Source organism: Acanthisitta chloris, unplaced genomic scaffold (assembly GCF_000695815.1).
Source record: "Acanthisitta chloris isolate BGI_N310 unplaced genomic scaffold, ASM69581v1 scaffold8311, whole genome shotgun sequence".
NCBI lineage: Eukaryota > Metazoa > Chordata > Aves > Passeriformes > Acanthisittidae > Acanthisitta > Acanthisitta chloris.
Genome location: NW_008656424.1, coordinates 28,918 through 52,839, shown reverse-complemented (window position 1 = coordinate 52,839; position 23,922 = coordinate 28,918). Strand labels below are relative to the sequence as shown.

Here is a 23,922-nt window from a genome sequence, read left to right as displayed (position 1 = left end):
AGAACATATTTCTCAATATTCCATCAAATCATAAGACTCTTAAATTAGAATTAGCCTATTGTAATTGCAGCAGTCTATAGAATCTGAACTATGTAACAGTGGGGAGCAGAGACAGGCAAGAGGAGCCTGAATGCCTCTAGCTATGCTATTACACTATCCACATGTAGAAGGACCAAGACAAGTTAATCTTTGAATCTACCGTAGAGGTGATGAGACCAAAGCACAAAAGTGAAATTTTAAGAAAAAAAAAATAATCTTTCTTAGAGCTGCTTACATTAACATTCCCAAACAGACCACAGTATGAATTTGTTTTCTTTGCCATTGAGCTATAAACCAGAACAACCAGAAACTGTGGCAGAACTTCATCATAGCCTGAATCATGGAGAGGCAAGTGCTGACAACAGTTGTGAGCATTTACCTCAAACAAATATAAACATCACCTGGTATTTGTTTTCAAAGTAACTAGCATAGAATGATTTTCAGGGTGATATGGGACATCATGTTTACATGAGTGTTCACTCGATGGAAACAATATCAAACCATCATAAAATTGCTCTAATATAAACAGTCTTGTTGAAGTAAAATACAGATTCATTCTGAGTTGAGCTGGTATTCGTTCAGCATCCTAGCTATGCCCATTGCCTTGTAATTGTTTTTCACAGGTGCAGCATTAGAGATCAAGAATGTCGATAGCAAACATATAACCAACCTTCGTCCATTGTAAACTGCTACAACAGACCAACACGCATTGTAATGTAATTATGCTGCCCATACGCATATTCAGAAAACAATGCTTTAGTGCAGTGTGTCAGTTTATGCTTCAGTTTGTGTAAGCTATGTGTGCAATCTCAATTTAGTCATACTGCATGTTGACACATAGTCAAGTTCTGACCACTCAATTCCATCCTCTCAGAAGCAAACTCAGAGAACAACTGAGACAATCTGTCCTCAAGTAGCATGCATATGCATCATGCTTACATTCAATTATGTCTTTCACTTTAGAGCACAATCTTCACTTGGTCTTTGTAAAAGAAAACACAGCTTTTTGGATGCCAGCTAAACAAATGTTAGGATGCCAAGCAAACAACACGAAACCCTGCAGTCATCTCATTTAGACTTACTTTCCTCCTGTTTCAGAATTAGCTGGCAGAATCAACATGAGACACAGACTGATTTAGTATCACAGGGACCTTGCTATGACCCACATATGATCTACAGGACAAGAGGCATGCCTCTTAAATGCTCTGAATTACTGCCTAGCTCTCTCATCTCCAAGCTAGACACCCAGTTTCAATGCCAGAAATTGCATTTACTTATCTTAAGCCAGTTATCTACTTTTCAGGTTCATGTATCTGGAAGGTAGATTCTGGCATGAAGTCTACTTAGATGGTCATTATTCCTCTTCTACAGAATGCACCAAGTTAGATGTACTGGATCATGGAATGTGCAAACACAAGGAGAGAGAGTTCCCTAACAATATTAGCTCATTTGTTGCCAAAGTTTCATACAGTATGCAATGAATAAAATATGCAGGGCACTGCAGGAACAGGAAATTATGTAGCAGCAAAGACAGTTGAATGTTTCCTTGGAAGAAAATCCTCTCCCCTTTCTGCACTTGAGATTCCTAAAGAAGTAATTTAAACCATCTTTTTTTGTAGGTGGTAAACTGTATTATCACCTTTGAAGTCTCCTGTGATACTTTGATTACACTATTACCAATTACCCTCTCCTTCTATTAATGTTGCTTTTACTCAGTGTGCTGAAGTCATAGTACTGGCATCAATCTACCTTACAGTGCTCAAAGTCATGACCTGCTGAAGCTGAGCAAGTACATTCTTCAAACCACCTTAATGTGTTCACAAAATGTTTGATGCACACCCTAACTTTCTCAAATATATTCATTACTTGAAATCATTCAGTCTCCCTCACCGAGATCAAATATGAAATCTGTGTACTACATGGTTACCCCCAAATGTAGTTATAAGCATATCCCCAGTTTGCAAAACACACAAAACCTGAAGCACATAGGAAATCAGAATCAGGACACACTGTTTTTACCTGGGTCTGGTGAGAGTTCTGTAAACTGGCTGCTGAGATAGTCGCATTTCTTAGCATAGGCAGGGCCAGATTTCTTACTATTTCACTGGCAACCTATTTTTTTTCCAAAGAATTTCAATTGAAGGCATTAGAAACTATTGGTACCACTTGCTATGTCACGGACCCAGAGCCAGACCCATAGGAACTCCACTGAGTGAAAGAACAAGGGAACTGCAACATGGAACAGTAAAAACCTAGCAAGCCATTTCCAGGTGAAAGGGATAACACCCTTCTCCTCACGGATGATTTCTATTGATACAAGGTGATAACTACCATGAAGCTATTTCCTTATGTTAGAAGGCTGTTAAGAGTTTTCCTGTAGTCCATGCCTCCCTGCAACTGTGCAGGAGCTTGTAGGAATTCCATACTACCATAAGCCTAAACACAGCATGCCCCAAAGCCTCCTTCATTTTTACAGCTAAACAAAATTATAATCACAGATCTTCAAGAAATTGATCTCTTCAGTTTGAATATTTTTAGGCCATGCCTTCAAGTATAAGGTAAAATTATTCTTTTTAAAAATCTGTTCAGATTCTTTTTTTAAAATCACACAGACATCTTCTTCACAACACAAATATTTTATAGACAGATTCCTAGGGCACTAAACTGCAGTTTTTATGGCTTAAGTGATATTCCTTTGTAAATACATTAAATTTGCACAGGAGGCTACAGAATGACATAAATCTTCAAGACATCATCCCATAGCTCAATTCAATTGCAAATAACAAATGCCTTTCCACAAATATACCACCAGTATTTGGCATACATGTGAATAAAACATGCACATCCATGGAAGCTTTGATTTATGCATATCATCACCTTATAAATGAGAAACCATTTCCTGATTACTTCAGGAAAATGATGATGCCTTTGTACTTGGGAATCAGTCCTGCAATTCAGCCTTCTACCCATATAGTTCCAGTGCTCTAAAGTTCTTTTAAAAGAAGTAAAAAGAGAAATCTTACCTTATCTCAAGCAAATTTTGTCAGCCCTAGTATCCACTGATTCAGACCATGACTAGCAAACATGGTGCTCAGGTGAAGCCTCTCTCTAGTGCCCCAGTATCAGTTGAAATCAGCAAGGCTATTTAGCCCCTTCTAGGCCTCAGATTGAGAAGTTATCAGTCCCTCCTGCTGGCCTGAAAAGAAGAGTTTTGCATATGCAGCTTTTAACAGGCATTTTTCTCTCCTATTCTTGATTATGTCCAATACTGTCACTACACAATGATTAACACTTGCCTTTGCAGAGCTGCCCCTATTATTTAAGTTCAATTATCTTTAGTGCAGTTTAAGCCATATAACTTCTCTTTCTGCTGTAGACACAAAGGGACTAGTCCCTTCCTCTACACAGCAGTTTTTAATATATTTAATGACCATATTCTTTATTCCACCAAATCTTCTGCACCTAAGTAGCAGTTTGTCTAGGAATGCTAACCTGCAAGAAAATGAATACTCATGCCTCCAACAAAAGGCCTTAAATTATGTCCTATTTATTAACATCAACAAGAAGGAAGTAGATTCCCTGCCTTAAGCTGACTTCCTTCAGCTGTATACAATTCAAGTCTACCAATAACTAACAGTTTTGTTTCTTCTTTCATTTTCTTAATTCAGGCTTTTGTTTTTAAAGCTGTTCCACCTGACTCCTAAATTTCAGTTTTTTCTTAATTTTGTATAATAAAGTGGTAACAGTATAGATTCAAGGTGAGAAAAACTTAGGGAACACATTAATCTCACTTATGTTAGCTACCAGTAAAGACCCAAGGCTTTTATTACTTCAACATGTATGCTAAATACTTTCCCAGATAGGTTTTCAGACAGCTTCCACTTAAAATATGCACACAATTGTAAACACAGAGACAGAGCAAAGCCTCCAATGGCTTCCCATGACCTGAAGTAGAAGCTGCTCCAAATCAAATTTAAACTTATTTTCCAGTGGGCAAATATCCAGACCACAAAAACGACCACCATTCACAGACTGCTGCTGTGCAGGTTCCATGTCCAAGGTTTTAAAATTTCCTAATATTTACCCTTCAAACAAAACAATTTATACTCAATGTAAACCCCTATACCAATACAGCATTATACCTGAGATTACAAAAATCAAAGATTAGGGGTAAGGTTTCCAGAGCAATGTGAAGATCTGGCCTCTCCTGGTTATGTGTTACAAGGTACCCTTCACATGATCCCACACCACTGAAAAATGAGGCAGACTATTTGGCATATTAGATACGACATTGCATATATTATAACCACTCCTCTAATCTATGAAGAGCAGTTTTTCACTTGGAAGTTTTATTACCGCAAACATTCCAGAAGATGATAACTTGTCAGGATGTAGAAACTCCTTACTCCATATGTACTGTACTGCATATTCCAACAACTGACAAAGATATGGCCTAAGTCTATAAAAATAAAAAATTGAGGATGAAAGTGCAATGAGAGATGAAATTTGACACTTAGCATCATGTAATAAAAAAGACCAAACAGACAAAACAGACAAAAACTGGTGGTTCTTCACACCAACCAAGCTAAGAAACTCACTGTCATGGATACTGATGATTTAGGAGCTTCACAGCTTATGAGTGACTGAGCAAATTCAGAGGGTAGGAACCCACCACAAGCTATTAGACACAAAGACATCGTCCCTGTCTCAGGAAGTCCTTCAGTCTCTAGTACCTCAGAAAATATATGGAATACCATTGTCAAATCCAGTTATCCTTAGCTTGTGTTCAGGTGACTGAGGGTGTCTAAATGTAAATAAGGGGAAAAAAATCACTTAGTACTGCTATTGAGCCTAGGAATATAATCAGAATTAAAGAAAGCAAAGTATACTCAGAAAAATTCTAAAAAGATTTAATTTAAAATATAGCATAGCTTACAATATACAGTACATATGCATTACTATGCACATGTGTACTATACACTGCATATGCAATTACACATATATTCACATTTGTAAAATGTAATTCTGTATTGCCATAGACAAAAATTAATGATTTTGCCTTTAATTTCATGGAGTTACCATGTTTTGTTGCATACTGCTGAAGTTCTTCAATGTTCGACTAAAATAATTATAGTGCAACTGAAGCAGAAAACTTTCATTCTACTGCATTACAAGATGTAGCAGTGGACGGTTCATCTGAATCATCTGCACTGTATTTTTTCCATAGAAAACTTTCATTTTTCTTCCAAAGAGAACTTTCACACACTTCTCTCTCTTTTGTCACTGTGCAATGAGGTGCTTTTTCACATAGCTTCTCTACGACTGTTACATCCGTGAGCTTTCGGAGGCTCTCATCATTCTGCTCATTCAGTATGTCCCAGAAATCTTTTGGTCTCTCTTTTGATTTTTCTATTTGTCCTGAAGTCAATCTCCTTGGTGGTCCTGTAGGCCCACTTTCATCATTTCTGAAGAGATCGTTGAGAATAGAGGTATCTCCAAGTAAGTCCACAAAAGACTTTTTCTTGCAAGTCTGAGCTTTTCTCTCCCCATTTTCTGGTTGAGACAGGGATCTTTTTCTTTGCAGCTGTGTTCCTTCTGAGTCCTGCTGTCCTTCATGACTTTTTACAGGCAGCACCTCAATTATTTCTGATTTACTGCTTACTGAGCCAGTTGTCATAAAATCCTTGAATGCCTGACTGTTTCTCCTTTCAATATGCTGAGTAGTGGGTGATTGTTTATATTTTGCATCAACAAACACATCTTGCAAGCAGGAGTCAGTGTGAAGCTGCTCTCCTCCTTTATGGCCTCCTTTATGGCCCTGCTGGCTCTGTGTTTCTGTCGTTCCACTCTGAAGTAGTCCTTTTGCTAAGGAAGGTCTAGACTTAGATCTTCCAAAATGAACAATGGATTTTCTTTTTCTGGATTGTGTTGTACCCAGCTCTCTTTCCTCATAGTCATGTGAAGCTTGTGCTGGTATTTCAACTGAGAAGAAAGACTCCATCTCTGGATGCTTGGAAACATAAAATTCCTTCAACATCTTCTGCCTTGTTTCTGAAGTAGCTTTAGCAATATGTTCTGCAAGGTCTTTCACTGATCCCATATTAAAATGGGATACCATCTCCTCAAATTGTCTCCTGCAATTATCAAGAAGGGAAAATGCATTATTTGGACACCTTTAACTATAAACAAAAGCAGCTTTAAGCAATTAATTCAATTCACCACCTTGACATAACCCAAAAAGTAATCATCAAAAGTGACTTCCCTATTTGGACCATTATTAGTCTTTATTAGCAAAGATAAGAAAGAACAATTACTTTAGAAGAACTGAAGTGACTTCTGAATCCCAAACTACAGTGTGATTTCCTCAGCTTGCGATTCAAAAACTGCCTTTCAATGCAGTGAAGATCCCACAACAAAGGACCACATTTCAGAAGGCATTTAGCTACCAAAAAGGTGTAGAATGACATTTTCATTTTTGGGAGGGAGGGGGTGCTGGGGAGGAAATAGTTGCTCCAACTCCTTTTAAAGACAATTTGCCAAACAAGAGCTGGATAAGCACATTGACGGTACACAGTTCACACCATCGTAGCCAGTGAGTTATGAAATATGTTTCTGCTAAAAGGCCAAGGTCTAGTTAAAGATCATCCTAACTGAGCTAACCCTACTTTGGGGTCACATAACCTTACCAGAAGGCTGGGGAGGTGGGTTTATGCTCCCACATCAGAGAAAGGATATGAAACTCGTTGCCTTTCTGCTGTGAGGGCTACAAAAGGCAGTAAGATTTAAACCTGTCTACCTCAAATACTGCTTGACTGGCTAGCTCCAACTATACTCTTGGACGGTGGTGACTGCAGACAACTTCTTCTGCCCTACAACTGAGGCACATAATCATCCTCACTCACTGCGTGACATATCCAGACATACTCAAAGTCTAACTGCATGTCAGGTGCTAACAGGTGACCTGCTTAATGTTTAAGAGTGAACGAGTTCAAGCTTGTTGCTAGATACAGCTTTAGGATCATGGAGTAACAGCCTTCATTGTCTTTGAAAATTTTACCTCAACGAATTATTGATAACTGTGATAACTTAGAAAGAAGGGTTCTCCCTTACCTGCCTTGTATATATTTAGAAATTTCAATGTCTATAACAGCAAACAAATCTGGCACATCAACAATAACAGCCTGGATAGCTGAGGCTAGCTAGCTAATGTGAGATTCTGAACACTTACTGGCATTACCTAGATACCAACTTTTACATAGTAATTTAATTGTCTCAAGGCTAAATTGAAAATATATACCAAATACCCATTCTGTAGGTTTGCATGCTGGTTTGGGTTGGGGCACAGCTAACGTTCTTCACAGTGGCTAGTATGGGGCTGTGTTTTGGATTTGTGCTGAACACAGAGTTAACAGAACAGAGATGTCTGTGTTATTGCTGAGCAGTGCTGACATAGAGCCAAGACCTTTTCTGCTTTCCATGCCCCTGTGCTGGCAAGGAAGTTGGGGCTGCAGGGGAGACTGGGAGGAGACACAGCTGGGACAAGTGACCCAAACTGACCAAAAGGATATTCCATGCCATAGGACATCATGCTCAGTATACAAGGTGTGAAGAAGAAGGTGGAAGGGGGAAACATCTGGAGTGATGGCATTTGTCTTCCCAAGTAACTGTTAGGCATGATGGGGCCCTGCTGTCCTGGAGGAGCTGAACACCTCCTGCCCATGGGAAGCAGTGAATTAATTCCTTGTTTTTCTTTGCTTGTGTCCGTGGCTTTTGCTTTCCCTATTAAGCCAACTTTATCTCAACCCAAGAGTTTTCTACCTTTTACTCTTCTGATTCTCTTCCCCATATCCTGCTGGTGGGGGAGTGAGCAAGCAGCTGTGAGGGGCTTGGTGGCTCACTGGACTAAAACAACAACAATTTGCTTAGCCACAGCTTTCCACTTTCCATTTCCACATACCACCTTAATGTTTTATTGAACTTCTATCTGTATAACAATGGAATTTAATATTCATATTAGAAAAAGCAATCACTTGGGAGAACGGGGAAATTAACAAGACAGAAAAATTATCCCTCCAAAAATGATGAATGAAAAAAAATATTAAAAGAAATATGAAAAAAAAAATTGAGCCCCACATTAAAAAATAAACATGAAGTCAAATTTTTTTAATAGTATTTTGATGAAAGCAATGAGATCGGGGCAAAAGCAGTAGGCAGACAGATGCTCACACTATAAAATGTCATTTCTGTACATTTTAAACACTGTTTTGTAGTAGTGGATGACACATATACCATGAACACTCATGGTGATGACATCTGCACAGTTATGTAATATATGACCATTGAATCAACATGTTCAAGTGATTTGTGGGTTCAATTAATTTTACTAATTAATTACAGTACTCTTAGTGTAGTCTGGGTGGAAGTTTCCCACTAATTCTGTTCTTGCTATAGAAAATAATCAGTATTCCATCAGCATGGTTCAAACAGAGACAAAAGCAACTGCCGAGAGCGAAGTTTGTTTCAACCTTACTTCCACCTCACCAAAATCGTCTCACCTGCGTATTTCTTTGGGTGTTTTTCCAATCAAGAAGGTGGATGAACCAACTCTGTGTATTTTTTTGTTTCTCTGGGTCACAGGATGCATAACATACAGATGATGTTGCTTAATGTTAGTCAGCATTTCTTGCCTTCCCTTTTTCCTGTTCAACATTTCTTGCCTTGCCTTCTTCTCTGCAGTGTAGTCTTCTGGGGTTTCATCATTTTTCTAGTAAAACGAGACATGGAAATTGTTAAAACAGCTGTGTCTGACATAATGATGAATTTTATTGCACCAAATTCTGCCACTCTTCGCTAGCAGTCAATGGATTGAATACTAAAGTCTGGGATTCAGAGCTGCAATGCAGACTCCCTACTCAGTCACAAACTTCCAGGGACACTGAAGGAAAGTCTTGGTTCTCTGATATCTTGAACAAAAATATGATCCTATTTACACCTCAGTTATTTTTCACAAATTCTCATCAAAATTTCCCCTTTGCAATAGTCAAGCCAAAGGAAATAAGAAAAGTAAATAATGTGTCTGAAGAGCATGGAAAAACTGAGGAAAAAAAACCCACCACAGAAAATTAACATTATCATTTCATTTGTTTTCAAATGAGATCACAGGAAAGAGTAACTGCTTAATGCTGTCCTCAAGTCCCCCTACTAACACTACTTTCGAGATGAAAACACAAATTGTGTTCACACCTTGTCATCTGCAATTCAAAATTTGGGTTCTGATCTACAGTGTTTCTTCCCAATATGTTTCTACTTGACCCATTTCCTTTATATCTTCATGGGCTGTTCACAAAGTCCTCGAGCTTTAGGATCTCACATCTGTTCTCAACTCATTACTTTGGTCAGTAAACTCAAACTAGCATATAGAAAGAGATGTTAATATTACAGGACTTACAGGCATAAATTTTCACTTTAAGAGAAATGCACAACTCCAAATACTACAATTTTACTGCACTGTTATAAGTTACACTACACAAAGCTGAAACCAAGCCCCTCCTTAAGACAAAAACTCAATTCTCCCAGTAATAGTATCATGCTAGTAACAACATAAAGATTGAATTAGCAGATATTACCTACAGCATAAATATTCTAAAACTCTCTTGTTAGTTCTGTATACATTTAAGATGTTAACCTTTTTTCAAAGACTTTAAGCATGCATGGATAATACAGAGCTTCACTTGGAAACTGCATTTCTAAAGAAGAAAGCAACTACAGTTTTAATATGTGTTTAGTTTGATGAAATTTTTGCATGAAAAAATATTTGTCGTATTCAGATCTCACTATGATAAGAACTAATATTTGTAGTATTCAGATCTCACTATGATAAGAAGTTAGCATATTTGTCACTCTGTCAGGAAATCAGCCAGAGTGTAAGCATAACCATGTCAATGCCTGTTGTAAAGGTTTTTTAAACCCCCATAAATGTGCATCCATCTACCTTGTATTAAACAAGAACAAAGTATATGAGGCAGTAATACTTTGGTTTACACATCTGTTCAAACATAGAAGAAGATTTTTAATATCTTTGGGAAAAAAGCCAAATGTTGTAAATACACTGAAAGTCATAAAATTGCTTGTCTTTGCAGAGAACCAGAAATAATGTTAGAAGTATTGCTAATTGCAAATAAACGCACAAAAGGCATATTTAATTCTGGAAGCACGAAATTTTAAGTACAGAGACCCTCACTGCCACACCTAAAAGAACAACACGAAAATACCACCATACACACAAAGAGCTCCTCTTCTACCTTAATAAGCTGCTGACATATTTTTTTTCTTCCTTAAGGTAGAGTAAGTTACTATAAAAGAATTCCCCCAAGATCTGCAGGAGCTAATGCCAGTGAAAGCCTGTGGCTACTGTGAGTTACTCCCGAAAAATTTAGCTCACTGGAGTAGAGGCAACTGGTTACATGGTACCCAGTTAGGCTGAAACACTACTACAACTGGCTCTGCTGAACTTGTGAACATTTTAGAAAGTCCAGCCCCCAGCTCCCAAATCCAATAACTTCTTTTAATAAAAACAATAAACATTTGGTCAATAAAACAAACACTCACTTCAGTTTTTCTTAAGATATTTCCATGTTAGTTAAAGGTCAAATCTGAAGTTTGTTATTCTGGGCGATTCATGGATGACAGGGTCTACTTAGAGGTAAGCTCTGCACACTCAGCTGAAAATATTCCCTCCATCTTTCAATTAGTGTTACCACTAAAGAAGTGAAAACTTCGATGTTGCTGCACTTTCAACATTCCACACTCTTTTGTTTTCCTTCAAATTTGACTTTGTGTATTATGTTCCTTAATCCATTCCTCTTATGGCTGGTATCTTTCCAATTCTCTCTCAATGTTTGCCCTTTAATTCACCAATTTAATGGTGAAAACTTCCTTTCAACAGCTTTCTATATTTTCTGTTCCTCAAGCACTTTAACAAACTACTGTGTCCCCATTATTTGCTTCTACATGAAATCCCATATTGACTGTACAGCACTGGTCACATTCATCCAAACTATCACACGAATCACATTCATAAGACAATAACATAGAGCAGGCCTAAAATTAAGACAATTTGATTCAGCTGGGAGCCTATGACTCTTGTTCTTATACTACCAATGAATCAAGAAATGCTATGACAAGAACGGAATAATATGAATTTATTTATGAATTTATTTTATGAATCAAGAAATGCTATGACAAGAATGGAATAATAAAGGAAACAAAAGTCTTTCGCTGTATGCTATACACAGTGTATGCTAGAGCATACAGTGTCTGCTGTATGCATTTTAAAAGAAGTTTGACAGACAGAATGAGAGCAACCATGAAAGCAGTTAATGTCTATTAAATATTTAAATACATTAAAGACAATATGCATTTGCAGTGCATGTTATGAAATTTCCACTGTTCAAAGTGGAAAAGTTTCGCTTCAACTTGACCACATACTTATTGTTAATCTGATAAATTAAGTGTGCCTATACTAAATTATCTGTAACATCATTATACATTTCTGTAATTACATTTTCTTCTTTCAGCAAAAAACTTTGGGGGTGGGGGGAAGGTGCAGCAAACTAATTACTTGACATCAAAGATAAAAAAATTGTGATTGAGTTACTGAATGCAACATTTTTACTACTTTATCCAACTTTGTGCACTTCCATTTTGTCAAGAAAATCCAAGTTCAAAAAACCTACTCCAATTGATTTACTTTCAAAGGCATCCACATAAGACAAAGGCCATGAAAATTGTTTAGTGAAAGGCAATGAAAAGTTACACTCCAGAAAAGATCTCAGCAAATCCAAAGAAACAAAGTTAATGAAAGTACAGTAAAATGAAATTGTTAAGTTCTATTGTGAACTAGGGGAAAAAACATGTAGAATTGCAGCCAGTCCTTCCTGTCTTGCCCTTGTCTTCTTACTCTACCCCCCCTTCATCTACTTACTTTGGAGACACTTTCCATATATTGTAATGGGAAGGAAGAGGGATTATTAAGTAGCTGTGAAGAATATGGTTTCTAAAGTATGCAGAAAACCCAGGGAAAATCCAGAAACCTGAAAAATGCTTCAAAGAAGCACTTATTTTCACCTTTCATGCTCCATTTAGTCTATGGGGTTTACAATTCCTCCTTCTTTTGTCATGTTCACCTCTCATCCCTAAAAGTATATATTGAGTTTTGGATACCAATAATGAGTTTTGATTTCTTTGAGTTACATATTACATACAGAATGTAGTAATCAATAGTCCAGCAAAAATGGTAGCATTTGCACACAGTCACACATACCGATTCACATTTAAGGGTAATGCTCTCATGCATCAAGCAAAAAATTTAAGTGCTACAATGCAGCAGAAACTTCTACCTCAAGATTCCATCTTCAATCTACAACTCATGGGTCTGTTAGATCTGTGACAATCTGTCTCCTGTTGCCTGGTTAGAGAACCCTCAAAAATAGTATACACCTACCAAATCCAATTTTTGTCTATCTTGACAGCACAAAACTTCAGTACCTGCTCTTCCTGTAAAAGGCATAGAGGCATCTCTGAAGCAATGAATGTCGACCCACGCATTAGCATCCTCAGTTACAACTTAGATGACTGGACACCTTAAAGCAGTGACTTCCCTCCCCCTTCTTTACACCCTTCAAGTAAGGCAAAAGACAATGTTGCATCTTTTTAAATACAGCAAGATGAAAAGGTATGGGAGAGTAAGTGAGCAGAGGCTGGGAGTAAGATGAGTAAAGACAAAAAGAGAAACACTTTCAGTGATACTTGTTCTTTAAGCTGTCTCATATCTGTGGCAATTCATCAAGTCACTACACTGAGAGGATAATGAATGGCCTTCAAAATCCTGAATCTGAAGCTGAAAACATGTTTGCATAATTATTCCTCAGCCATAGTAGCACTGTGTCTGAGCATTTTGCTCTCTCTTACTGTCTCAATACCCAAAGTATCACTACAGTAAGTATTTTGCCAGATACTGACTTTCACACTCAGCTGAAACAGTGTGACAAGGCTTTTCTCTTCAGGTTTGCATGAAACCACTGCTGCCAGATATGCAGGATACTTCCCATTGCACAGTTTCATCGTTTGCTTTCATTTCTAAAACAAACAAGAATGGCCTTCTCAAGTGTCTAGTTGCCATGCAGTCACTCAAATAATGCAAAAGCATGAAACAGTGAATTCAGTATGACCTCCTGAATCACGTCTAACAAGCAAATAATAAACCCTAATGCCATATCCTACTTTGTATTTTCCCATTCTCCTCAAAACCTGAGAAAACACATGACTCTCCAGAATTATTGAGAGTTGCAGGTGGTTTTAGACAACTGTCATTAATTTGATCAGGTGATACTGCACTCCAGTGTCTTTATCTACCCAAATTACAGTTCAGCTAATCTTTTTCCTTTTGCAGTTTCCCTTGTTTTTCTTTTCTCCTGGGAGTTTTTTCTGATAATATGTATGACTTACTATGACCTTTCACTATGCTTTCCTTGAATATATGCTATTCTTACATATTACTTTTATTTTAACTATGTTTCCTCTGCTTGTCAGGACATACATAAAGTACCATGAAACATTTGATACCTGCCTGTTCATTCTTGGTTTTGTTTCCTTCACTCTTCTACACAGAATCATAGAGTAGTTTGAATTGGAAGAGGCCTTTTAAAGGTCATGTAGTACATCTACATGCCATGCAACAATTTCTTCCTGAATTATTCTGCTTGCCAAGGAAAATAAAGTATAATAGTGTCCACATAAAATTTCATGCAGTTTCTCTTAAAATGAGGTCCACATGGTGAAGACAGTTATCAAAAAATGAGACTGTTTCTATTTTCACTGGATTATTAAATAAACCAGAATTGCTTATCTACTTACAGAGAACACACTACTGAACAAACCAAGAACTTCAGAGCATTATGACGAGTAATAAATTTCAGTTTGAAATAAGCCTGAATCTTATAATAATTTAGAATTATTTCTGATGTGGACATTAGTTTTCCCTTTGAATTTAACTTTCTTAATTGAAAAGCAGTGCCAGAATGAATTTGTCCGCTGTTCTAATAAAACAGGGCTGTAGAATGAGAAGTACAGGCAATGTAAAGCTAACGGTCAGTTCCTTAATTGTCTTTGAAAGCGAAGCTAGCCTACCTTAAAATTTAAGAATTAACTATAAGATAATCACATTTATATTCAAGCTTTTTGAGCTAAACAAAGCCACTGAGGATGTAAGCTATGACTGCAAGTGTATCTAAGTTTTTGACTGTATCACAGCAGATCAATAGCTGAAATACTCTTCAAACTACAAAAACTGTTTAGAGTTATTTTGGGTTCAAATTATTCCTCCAAAATATTCAGCCACCACCATGAGATCAGTAAAATTGAAGTTAATAAAATTAAAGAAACTTTGTTACAGCAATATACAGCAATTTCCCCCTGTATGTCACATCTAGCTTTTCTGCTTAAATAAACCGAGACCAAGGACGTTCCATGAACTCTAATCTTTTGCTTCATAGTGGAGAATTGACTACTAAATCCACTGAGAACAGATTGCGTCCTCTCTATTTTGCCTTTACTTCTGAGTCTGTTTCTTCTACAATCAGGTAACAGAGCAAGAATTTTTCTCTGGGAGCAGTTTTAAGTTGCTGACCATTTAACAATGCCACTGTCTTGCACCAAAAGACTGATCTTGAATCAACATGGTTATTACTACTGTTGAGAATGAGAGGAAATAATCAGCCTATTGCAGAACTCAAATCTTAAGGTAATTGCTTATTCCAGCAGAAGCCTGTGGACTTGCACAGATCTTCTTTCACCTTCTCATCCTTCCATCAAACAGCAGCAAAAACCAAAGGCCATGCACATACATCATAATAAAAAGGCAACTACATGCTTCACAGAATGCTACATACGAACACACTACATTAAAAACACAGCCAAAAGCCATACTGAAATAGTTAATTCCATTGTAAACTGAAACTGTAAACTCCATAAAGCAGGACTACAGGCCAATCATTTGGGAGCAATTATTTTAAAGCCAAATAGTTTGCCATCCTAGAAGAGCAAGGATAATGGCATGTTATCTCCCAAAAGCCTACGCTTTGTAAACAACTATCTAAACTTGCTGAATCTGAAAGCTGTGCAAACACACTATGATCAGAGTTCCTACAACTGATAGAAAGTCTTTGTTTAAATAATCTACAAAATGTCAATGTAATACAAATAAGATAAAGAAGAGTTCTTAATGACACAACTTTTGTATTTACAGTATTCTCAACAGTACTTAAATCTGCATGGGAGATACAAAGGGCACGTTTTTTCCTAGGCTGACAGCATGCTTAGTTTTCTCATTTACACCACATTGTAATAACATAAAGAGGGGTTTACCATTAATCCAGGTTTTACTACAAAGCATCTCGTTATTTCTCTGTCAAACACTGGCAATAGTGCCAAATGTCTGTCATCCAATTCAGAGGATTAAGTCTTCCTTTATAGTGCAATTCTTGTACGAATTTATAAAAATACAGATAAAGTTTCTTAGAGCTGGTCACAGTCTATATTTTGGCCTGAATTCATGCCGCAGAGGTTGAATATGACAGCTGGCAGGAAGCTGAGGGGAGAATACATCCTCCCCCTTTTCAGTCACCACATTTCTGTTGCCATAGTGATTAATCCTCAATTGAATGGCTGTCTTTGTACATTTCTTTTCAGTAAAACTTTAAGTAAACTTCAGTTGAAAACATGCAGTTGACTGAAAAAAGAGACTCCACATATTCAACAGGTACAGTACAAGTTCTTGTGACTAATACTTTTCCACATATTAAAAAGTGCAAATTAGCTCTAATGTGGGACATCATCAGTTTTTTAAATCATTTAGTATGTCCTGTTCCCAGTTTCTTTTTTTGTGTAACCTCCAAGTCGTCTCCAAAGACTTCCCCATGCTCACACACCCCCTCCCCGCCACCCTGGATTCCTATTGAAGAAATACTACATAAATTCAGCTTTACAGGACCTAGAGAAAGACTATTCCAGACTTCCGTACTGGTATGAAACATTTCACATAGGCTGTTTTTGCCAATTAACACAGAAATTAATTAGGAAATTCATTAAGGAATGCAGTCATTTAATTCAGAATAGACTAGAAACATTAGAAGAAGATATTTAATCTTGCCTCTGGGAGGTTTTTCTTTCTTATGGTAGCTCTGAAAAAGCTTCACAAATAACAGTGCAAGCCATCAAAAAACCTGATTAAATAAAAAGCTTCTGCACTAAAAATCAGCCAGGTTGCTTTGGAACCTGAAGCCCACCAGAAAAAAAAAACCCCAAAAATCAAAACCACTAAAAATACTAAAATACTAAACCCACTATATAGACTAAGGCCTTAGAGAAGTTGTTAACACTTCCATTTATTTTTTTTGCCCCAAATTAATAATGTCTGAATAATTTTGTGCAAAATATCACATGAATTACTCAAGAGATTTTTTCTGAAAGTCTGAAATAACTGTAGCTCTGGTCTGAAAATTACAGTCTGACTTTTTAAGTCTATCATGTCCAGTCTACAAGTTCATTTCACATGTTTGCTTTTAGAAGCTTTTGTTTTCCATATACTTCTTTCTGTGGTTGCACAAGAGCTCTTTTTGGTTTTCATGAATCTTCTTAACAGACAGTGATGCAGTAACAGAGACAGTAATCTTCTATTTGTTTAATGAAAACACAATGAATATTTAATCAAGTCTATTCGCACAAGAGTTGAATTTAAACTAAAGAGCAGAACACAGATTGCTGAATGTCATCAAATCAGTCCAAACCCAACAAAATAATGCAGGAAAACCCAAGTTATTTATTCCAGCAGATTAACTTTCGGTATCATCTTCTTCCCTTATACTTCTACATAAAAGACCAGAAACTCTTTTTTATGAATATTCCCCTGTGAAACAGCACATTGAGTATATTTTGTTGCCATATACATAAGGAAGCAACCAAGAACAGGTCTCAATAATTTTTACTGGAGCAGCCATATGCCACACTAAATGATGTGCATTCTCTACCCTCATGGTGCTTACAATACAGAAACCTGGTCTGATTCTCCCTGCATCACGGCACCACAAATCTGACTGCAATTCATGCTTCTACATCTATTACTTGCTATGAAAGATTGCAAGTAGCATGAGCCCTTGGATTGCATAGAGACACACCAGACTACTTTCTGAGACATTCAGGTTCTGGGATGTGCAATAAATTTTTAGAACTATAAAAGATAAGATGCATTATTAACCTATTACACAGTGTAACCCATATCTCAAAAATTTCTTCTGAGACAGCTGTCTGCCACACGTCCGCACGGAACAAAAATAGCTGGCTTTGTTTTGATTACTGAGGCTCTAAACACCTCGTATCACTGCCACATCATGCCTTCCATATAAGCAGCACTACCAGAAACATTAGCTCTCTGAGGGAAGACCATTATACTGTTCTGGGCTGCATCAAGTGTGATCACAGGCCAAGGGAGGTGATTCTGTGTCTCTACTGTGCTCTTCGTCCAGAAGGTGGCCACAAAAGTGACTGGATGGAACACTTCTCCTATAAGAAAAGGCTGAGAGAGTTAGGCTAATATTTTACCCAGAGAAGACTCCATGGAGAGCTCATTATGACCTTTCGGTACTTAAGAGGGGGTCTGTAAGAAAGATTGAGACAGGCTTTTTAGCAGGGCCTGTTGTTGATTTAGATCAGACATAAGGAAGAAAGTTTCTTACAGTGAGGACTATGAAAGACTGGAGCAGACTGTCCAGAGAGGTGGTGGATGTCTCATCTCTGGAAACATTCAAGCTCAGGTTGGATGAGGCTCTGAGCAATCTGATCTAGTTGAAGATACCCCTGTTCATTGCAAGGAGTTTGGTCTATGAGACCTTTAAAGGTCATATTATATCATTATTACATATTTTATTCTTAAAATCTACAGCAATCCAACCGTGATGGTTGTGGTCAATGCTCAAAATACAGACAATGCTCAGAAAAAGGACATGTACAATTCAGGAACTGCTGGCATTAAAATATTTCACGCTAATTCCAGACATTCTGCATTTAAATGATATCATGCCGTGTCTACCAAAAAAAGAAGTTAGTCTTAGTCTTTTAAGTACCCCGCTGATTATACTTGCAAAATAAACTATAAGCAGATCTCCACTGCTGTAGATGACTATTTATGACAGCCCACTCTATTAACAAGATAACACTGTCTTTCTTTAATGAGTACTCTACTCCAACTCACCTAACAGCTAGAGCATCATCTTCTACTTTTAGGTAATCCCATGGACTTCTGTCATAAAAGGAATATACTCTCTAAATCACAATATGTTTTCCTTTTATCAGGATCCTGTGATATAAAAAAACTTTTTAGATTTGTTTGTTTCTACTGTTACCATCAACAAAATATCTCTCTTTAATTCAGATGCTGGACAGGATTTATTTTGACTGATGATATTCAATCAAAATATGGTTTATTCTCTTGCTTGTACAATTAATACATACTTTATACTGCTACATTTACTACTTTTGGATTTTATTTCACTTTTACAGCTGCTAAGTTGTAAGAGAACTCTCATGATGTCCTATTTATTTCCTGATGGCAGACTACATTCTGATTGCTGTTGCCCAACTGTATTCGCCATAGTCATACAGTACTTACAGAAACACACATTAAAAAAAGCACTCAGTACTACAAATGTGAACACTCTAGCTAAACTAGTCAGTTGACACAATTTGTTGTAAAACCAACATAAATAGACAGTATAACTGCACTCCCTATTACCACTGGGAAATGAAGAGTCAAAGGCTCTGCAGTATTGAATCCAGGACTGCTATGGAACTCAGAGAACAAAGCAAACAAGCAAGAAGAAATCGTAACGAAACCTATTTCTCACAAAAATAACCAAGGTTTTTGTTCCCTTAAGCCTTTTTAAAGCCAAATGAGTGAAAAATGACCAGCAAAGATTGATGGCCAAAAGAGCAACAATGACTGTTTTTCACAAAATGCCTTCTAAGGTAAAAGAAAGTAATGAAGAAAGAATCTTACTGCTAGTGTTTTCCTAAGTATATCATATTTTAAAGTTGTCTGTGGAGCTCTGGCACCACTTCTTTTAAGCATAGCACAAACAATTCAAAGCGTCACATTTAAGAACTGGCAGCAATCTAGGCATTATTTCTAGATTAGTGCCTCTAAGTAAAAGAATTAATAGGAAGTGAAGGAAGAGGCAACCTTCCCCATAACGCTGATAGGTGTCTTCCTACTTAGATTTCCAAGAGAAGAGATACTACTGTTGCTTCTGAGTGAAAGATGCATACTTTAGAAAAGCTGACTGACAAGTTAATCAAGAATTTAATTTGTAATATTTGCAGTCACACAACTCTAAATAATAAACTGTAAATTATGTGAACAACACAAACCAGCCTTGAACATAGGTGGATCTGCAGACATTTAGTCAAAGTACTCTCTTCAAAGTTTTCTTTCATTTATATTTGGCTTTAATAATGTCAGCCATTGCCAACTAACACGTACCTTTCTACAGTACTCTTGAGAATTTTCGACCAACTTTTCTGTTAATGAGGGGCATTGTAATGCAAATGTGTTAGAATTGAAAAGGCCTCACTTTTACTGGTTCACCTGGTTTGATCTTCCCAGTGTAAAACTTCTTTGACAACTCTGCTAATGGCTTAATTAAAAACAGTGCAACAACAACACTGGAAGAAACTCTTCTAGCCACTGTGGATGTTCAACATCCCAGAACAACATAGTCATATGTCTACAATTTCTATAATGATTGCTAACATGGCTGGAAAGACTAAGCCACACATTCACCAATTACTTACTCAATGCTTGTGGTTTATCATTAGAATCAATCTAAGAAACTGCAAATGTTTATTACAAGGCAAACAACAAAGTATCCAGATAATCAGTGCAGATTAAAAACACTATGTACTAAGTACAAAAATCCGGAAGCTGTACCTGAATTTATTCCAGATTTGTATGTATTCCAAATGTAATTAAACAAGATGTATGACCAACAAAAAGCATAAAACTTATCTGTTGCTGCAAATAAGCACTCCCAGTAAAGTCTAGTTGTAGGTTTCAGACATTAAACATAGGCAATTTGATTCATTATAGCAACTGCATGTGTTCACCTCCCCCCAAAAAAGTCTGCCAACTGATTTGACTCTATATGCCACAGAGATTCCAGAATGTACTGTGGCAACTGGATTTTTGTTAACTGAATCTAGGAGAAACTCAACTGTTTTTCAAGGCTCAGATCAGAAAAACATGGCACAAAACTTGATTTCAAACACCCCATCTTTAATCTTACCATTTCTCTTACAGAAAAATTCCACAGAGTATGCCGTGCTGCTGAATTCCTAACTTTTTCAAAGCTGGCCAATGTAAAAGCCACCACAAAAAAACAAAAGTCGTTTATTAGACCTCCAGTTGAGCTGCCTTCTCCTCCCATCCTCAGTGTCTTTGATCATTCATGGTGGCCATTTACAGAAAATCAATTTTTTTAGAGCTGTTTAAGATGAAAAATGAGGATAAAATAAAAGTTAAAACAACATTTCCCAAACATTTTTCTTTACCTTGGCACTACAGACAGCTACATTAGCAGGGAGCTGGGAAAACTGCTTCAACTCAAATACATCTCGCACTGCCCACCGGCTCAAGTGATTCTCAGCCTTGCTGGATCCGACCACATTCTGATTTGAATGAATATAAGCCACTTCTTGAACACCATCTGATATATTAGGAGAAAGATATAATCAAAGATGTTGGTTATTCCAAAACTCTGAACATAAGTAGTTGCACTGAAGGATATTGTAACTAAAAACAAGTGTTTTATGTGAAAGTAGTAAAATTTGTTAGGATTTCACTCAGCACCAAGTTTCTCAGCTCTGTTACATTAACAACAACCATTAGACTTATTTGGATTTAATAACACTTCCTTTTTCAGTGTTTTGGTTTTTTTTTTTCTGATGGATAGAGAAGCTTCAAAGCATCTCTGATTTAATAGCTGCAATATTAATGCTCAAAATTCAGTCTTCAACAGAATCAAATCTTCTGCATGGCACTTCAAACTCCCAGATCACATAGTTTTCTTTTCACGTACCTAAGTTTTTATTTAACAGCCCTGTCAGGACTTTTAAGGTTATACAGTTCAAATACTTAGTTTGTGAATCCATCCTCAATCTTAGCATCTTTCAAGAGACAGCAAGTGTTAAACATAATATCACAAAGCAGCCTGTCAACCCAGAATACAGCAAAGTAAGACTAATTAGATAAAAAGAGAGATATAGGAAGATATTACTAAATAATTTAGCAGGGCATTTATTAGTATCTTGCAACCAAAACAAGAAGAACTTAAAACCTGCTGACAGTGGTCAATCAAACATGCTATTATTTTAGTTGAACTAAAATCAAGAGAAATTGAATTACTAGTTACCTAAATATCTGTCCATTGATTCAATTTTTTGGTCTTGGTGGTCAAATTCAGGTTTACTTGAAGAAGTTCTATGCACAGCATAATTGCTAGCCTTCATTTGTGCAACAGAGGTATCTTGAATAAGATGCAGCATTTTAGACCCAAATCGACCTCTGCCTCTCAGTTTTTTACACTTACAGCTTTGCTTTCTGGCATGAATTTTCTCAACTGGAGGGCTATCTTCAGAGGATGAAAATTCATCTATGTTCTGAGAATCACCTTCCTTTTCTTTTCTATTTGGCTTCTTTTCTTGTTTGGAGACATTATTTAGTTCATTATTAAGGGTACATCTTTCCTTCAGTTTTGGAGAGCTAAAAGTTCCTAGTTTTCTTGATTCAGAACTATGGGAAACTTCAATATCATCAGATTCATCACTTATGTCACTTTCTCCTTCCAAGTCTCTGCTATTCTTCATGTCTTCATGAGACATGACACTGCTGAAATTTGACTCAGCACTGTGCAATTCAATTTGTCTACTGTCTCCGTTGCATACAAACCCATCTTTTCTTTTTGCTAACCGTTTGCAGTTTTCAGATGTTGACCTTTGTATTTCAACTTTTTTAGTAAGCACTGGTTGCTGGCATGTTCGAGCCTGGATAGGAAAGATTACATCATCCTCTTCAGAACTACTTTCAGTTTCCATTACTATATCACATGGCTTTGAAATGCCTTGATCCTCACTTTCTCTGTTGCCTTCTTCCTCGGAATCTGACAAAACAAGCCAGCCTGTACTGGACTTATCTTGTTTATCAGTTCTATCTGGTGACAGAAGAGCTTTTCCATGCTCCAAAACAGGCACAAGGCTTTGACATTTCTGAAAATCACTGTGCTTGCTATTTACATTTGTTCTTACAGTCTCATCATCAGAACTTGAGTGATGGGAGTTATAGTTATCATCCCCTTCGCTGGTAGTTTCAATTTCTCTCTGCAGTAACTTAGAGAATCCATATTGCAATAATGAAAGCTGTCCCTTCATTAAATTACTTGCATTGCAAGGCTTCCTTCTGTCATATTTTTTCACAGAAGTTTCCAGACTATCATCATCACTAAAGTCATCCCAAAAATCTGGTTCTTCTCTCTTTAATTGTGCCTGAATGCTTCGGGGATCTCCATCTTCTTTACAGTCTGGTTGCTCATACTAAAATAAAAAATTAAAGAAAAGGTACTTAACATTAATAGGATATGGAACACACCTAATTCCAAAGCAGTGCTAAAAAAGTGGATTTTCACAATGGTAATCATGCAAAAAAATATACAAAATGCAAATAGAAAGCAACTACAAACCAATTCATAATTTGACATTATAAAAGCCTCTGGCAGAAAAAAAATTTTAGCAGAACACAATGAAAACAACCAAAAATGTTACACATTTTAGAAAATATATGCTGCAAGCTGCTAAAACAACCCATGTCTTCATAATCCGCACATATTTGTCAAGTTTATATTAATCTTGTTGCTACTTTTCATCTTTCTAAGGTACTTTGAAAGGTGACTTCATGATTCAAACTGTAATACTGTGTAATGACATCCTCATTGCAGTGGTCAACCTATCATAGAATCACAGAATTTTAGGGGTTGGAACAGACCTTACAGATCATCTAGTCCCAACCTCCTTGTATGTGGGAGCTAACACGAAAAGAGTAATGAGTACATAGCATTCCACTCTAAAATTAGTTGATGCTTACTGTAAGCAAACAGAATTATGCTCAGGCAACCTTAAATCATTCTAAAGATACACAAGTCGAGAGCACAGCTCCAAAGCTGTGTACTACCGAGACAAGCATTACGATGACATGTAAAAGGGTACATACTAAAATATATTAATCCTGAAATCATCCTGCTTATCAAGAAGTATTTCGCAGAAACTTAAAAAGTTACTGTTTGTCACCAAGTTCAATGTGAGATCATGACCATACAGTGATGCATTATCCACATGACGTTATGATCAATGCAAGGGCACACATTAAATTAAGACTGACATTTATTCTCAGCAATCATAATTAATGGCTAATTTTTAATACCATTCAGTGTGATCTAATCTAATGATACCTTCAGTCTTAAAGGCAGTATTATACACTTAACTGCTTGTTTCCCAAACCACAGTGTTCTGTCCAAAATCCTTCCTAAAAATGCAATGCTCCTATCAAAACTAACCATTTCAGAAAAATAAAAATCTTTCACCAGAAGGAAATCATTGCACAATTACACACATTAAAAGAGGAAAAAGGCAGTATTGAAACAACTGCTGATGTGGTGGGAATCACTGTCTGACTACAACAAGTAAGTAGCCCGTATCTTCCAGCATTCCACAAAACCTGAAGCCTTC

General features: G+C 36.9%; 1 protein-coding gene across 1 annotated transcript in view; it reads right to left on the bottom strand.

Annotated features, from left to right (window-relative positions):
* Positions 1-5,194: 5,194 nt before the first annotated feature.
* The window catches only part of LOC103811356 (DNA excision repair protein ERCC-6-like 2), a gene marked incomplete at its 5' end in the record, with an annotated part of 46,969 nt that continues 28,241 nt past the window's right edge, over positions 5,195-23,922 (bottom strand). The window contains 4 exons of the mRNA XM_009084328.1: positions 5,195-6,173; positions 8,595-8,767; positions 20,686-20,852; positions 21,558-22,734. Coding sequence (XP_009082576.1) covers positions 5,195-6,173; positions 8,595-8,767; positions 20,686-20,852; positions 21,558-22,734 — 2,496 coding nt within the window. The remainder of the gene's footprint in view (positions 6,174-8,594; positions 8,768-20,685; positions 20,853-21,557; positions 22,735-23,922) is intronic.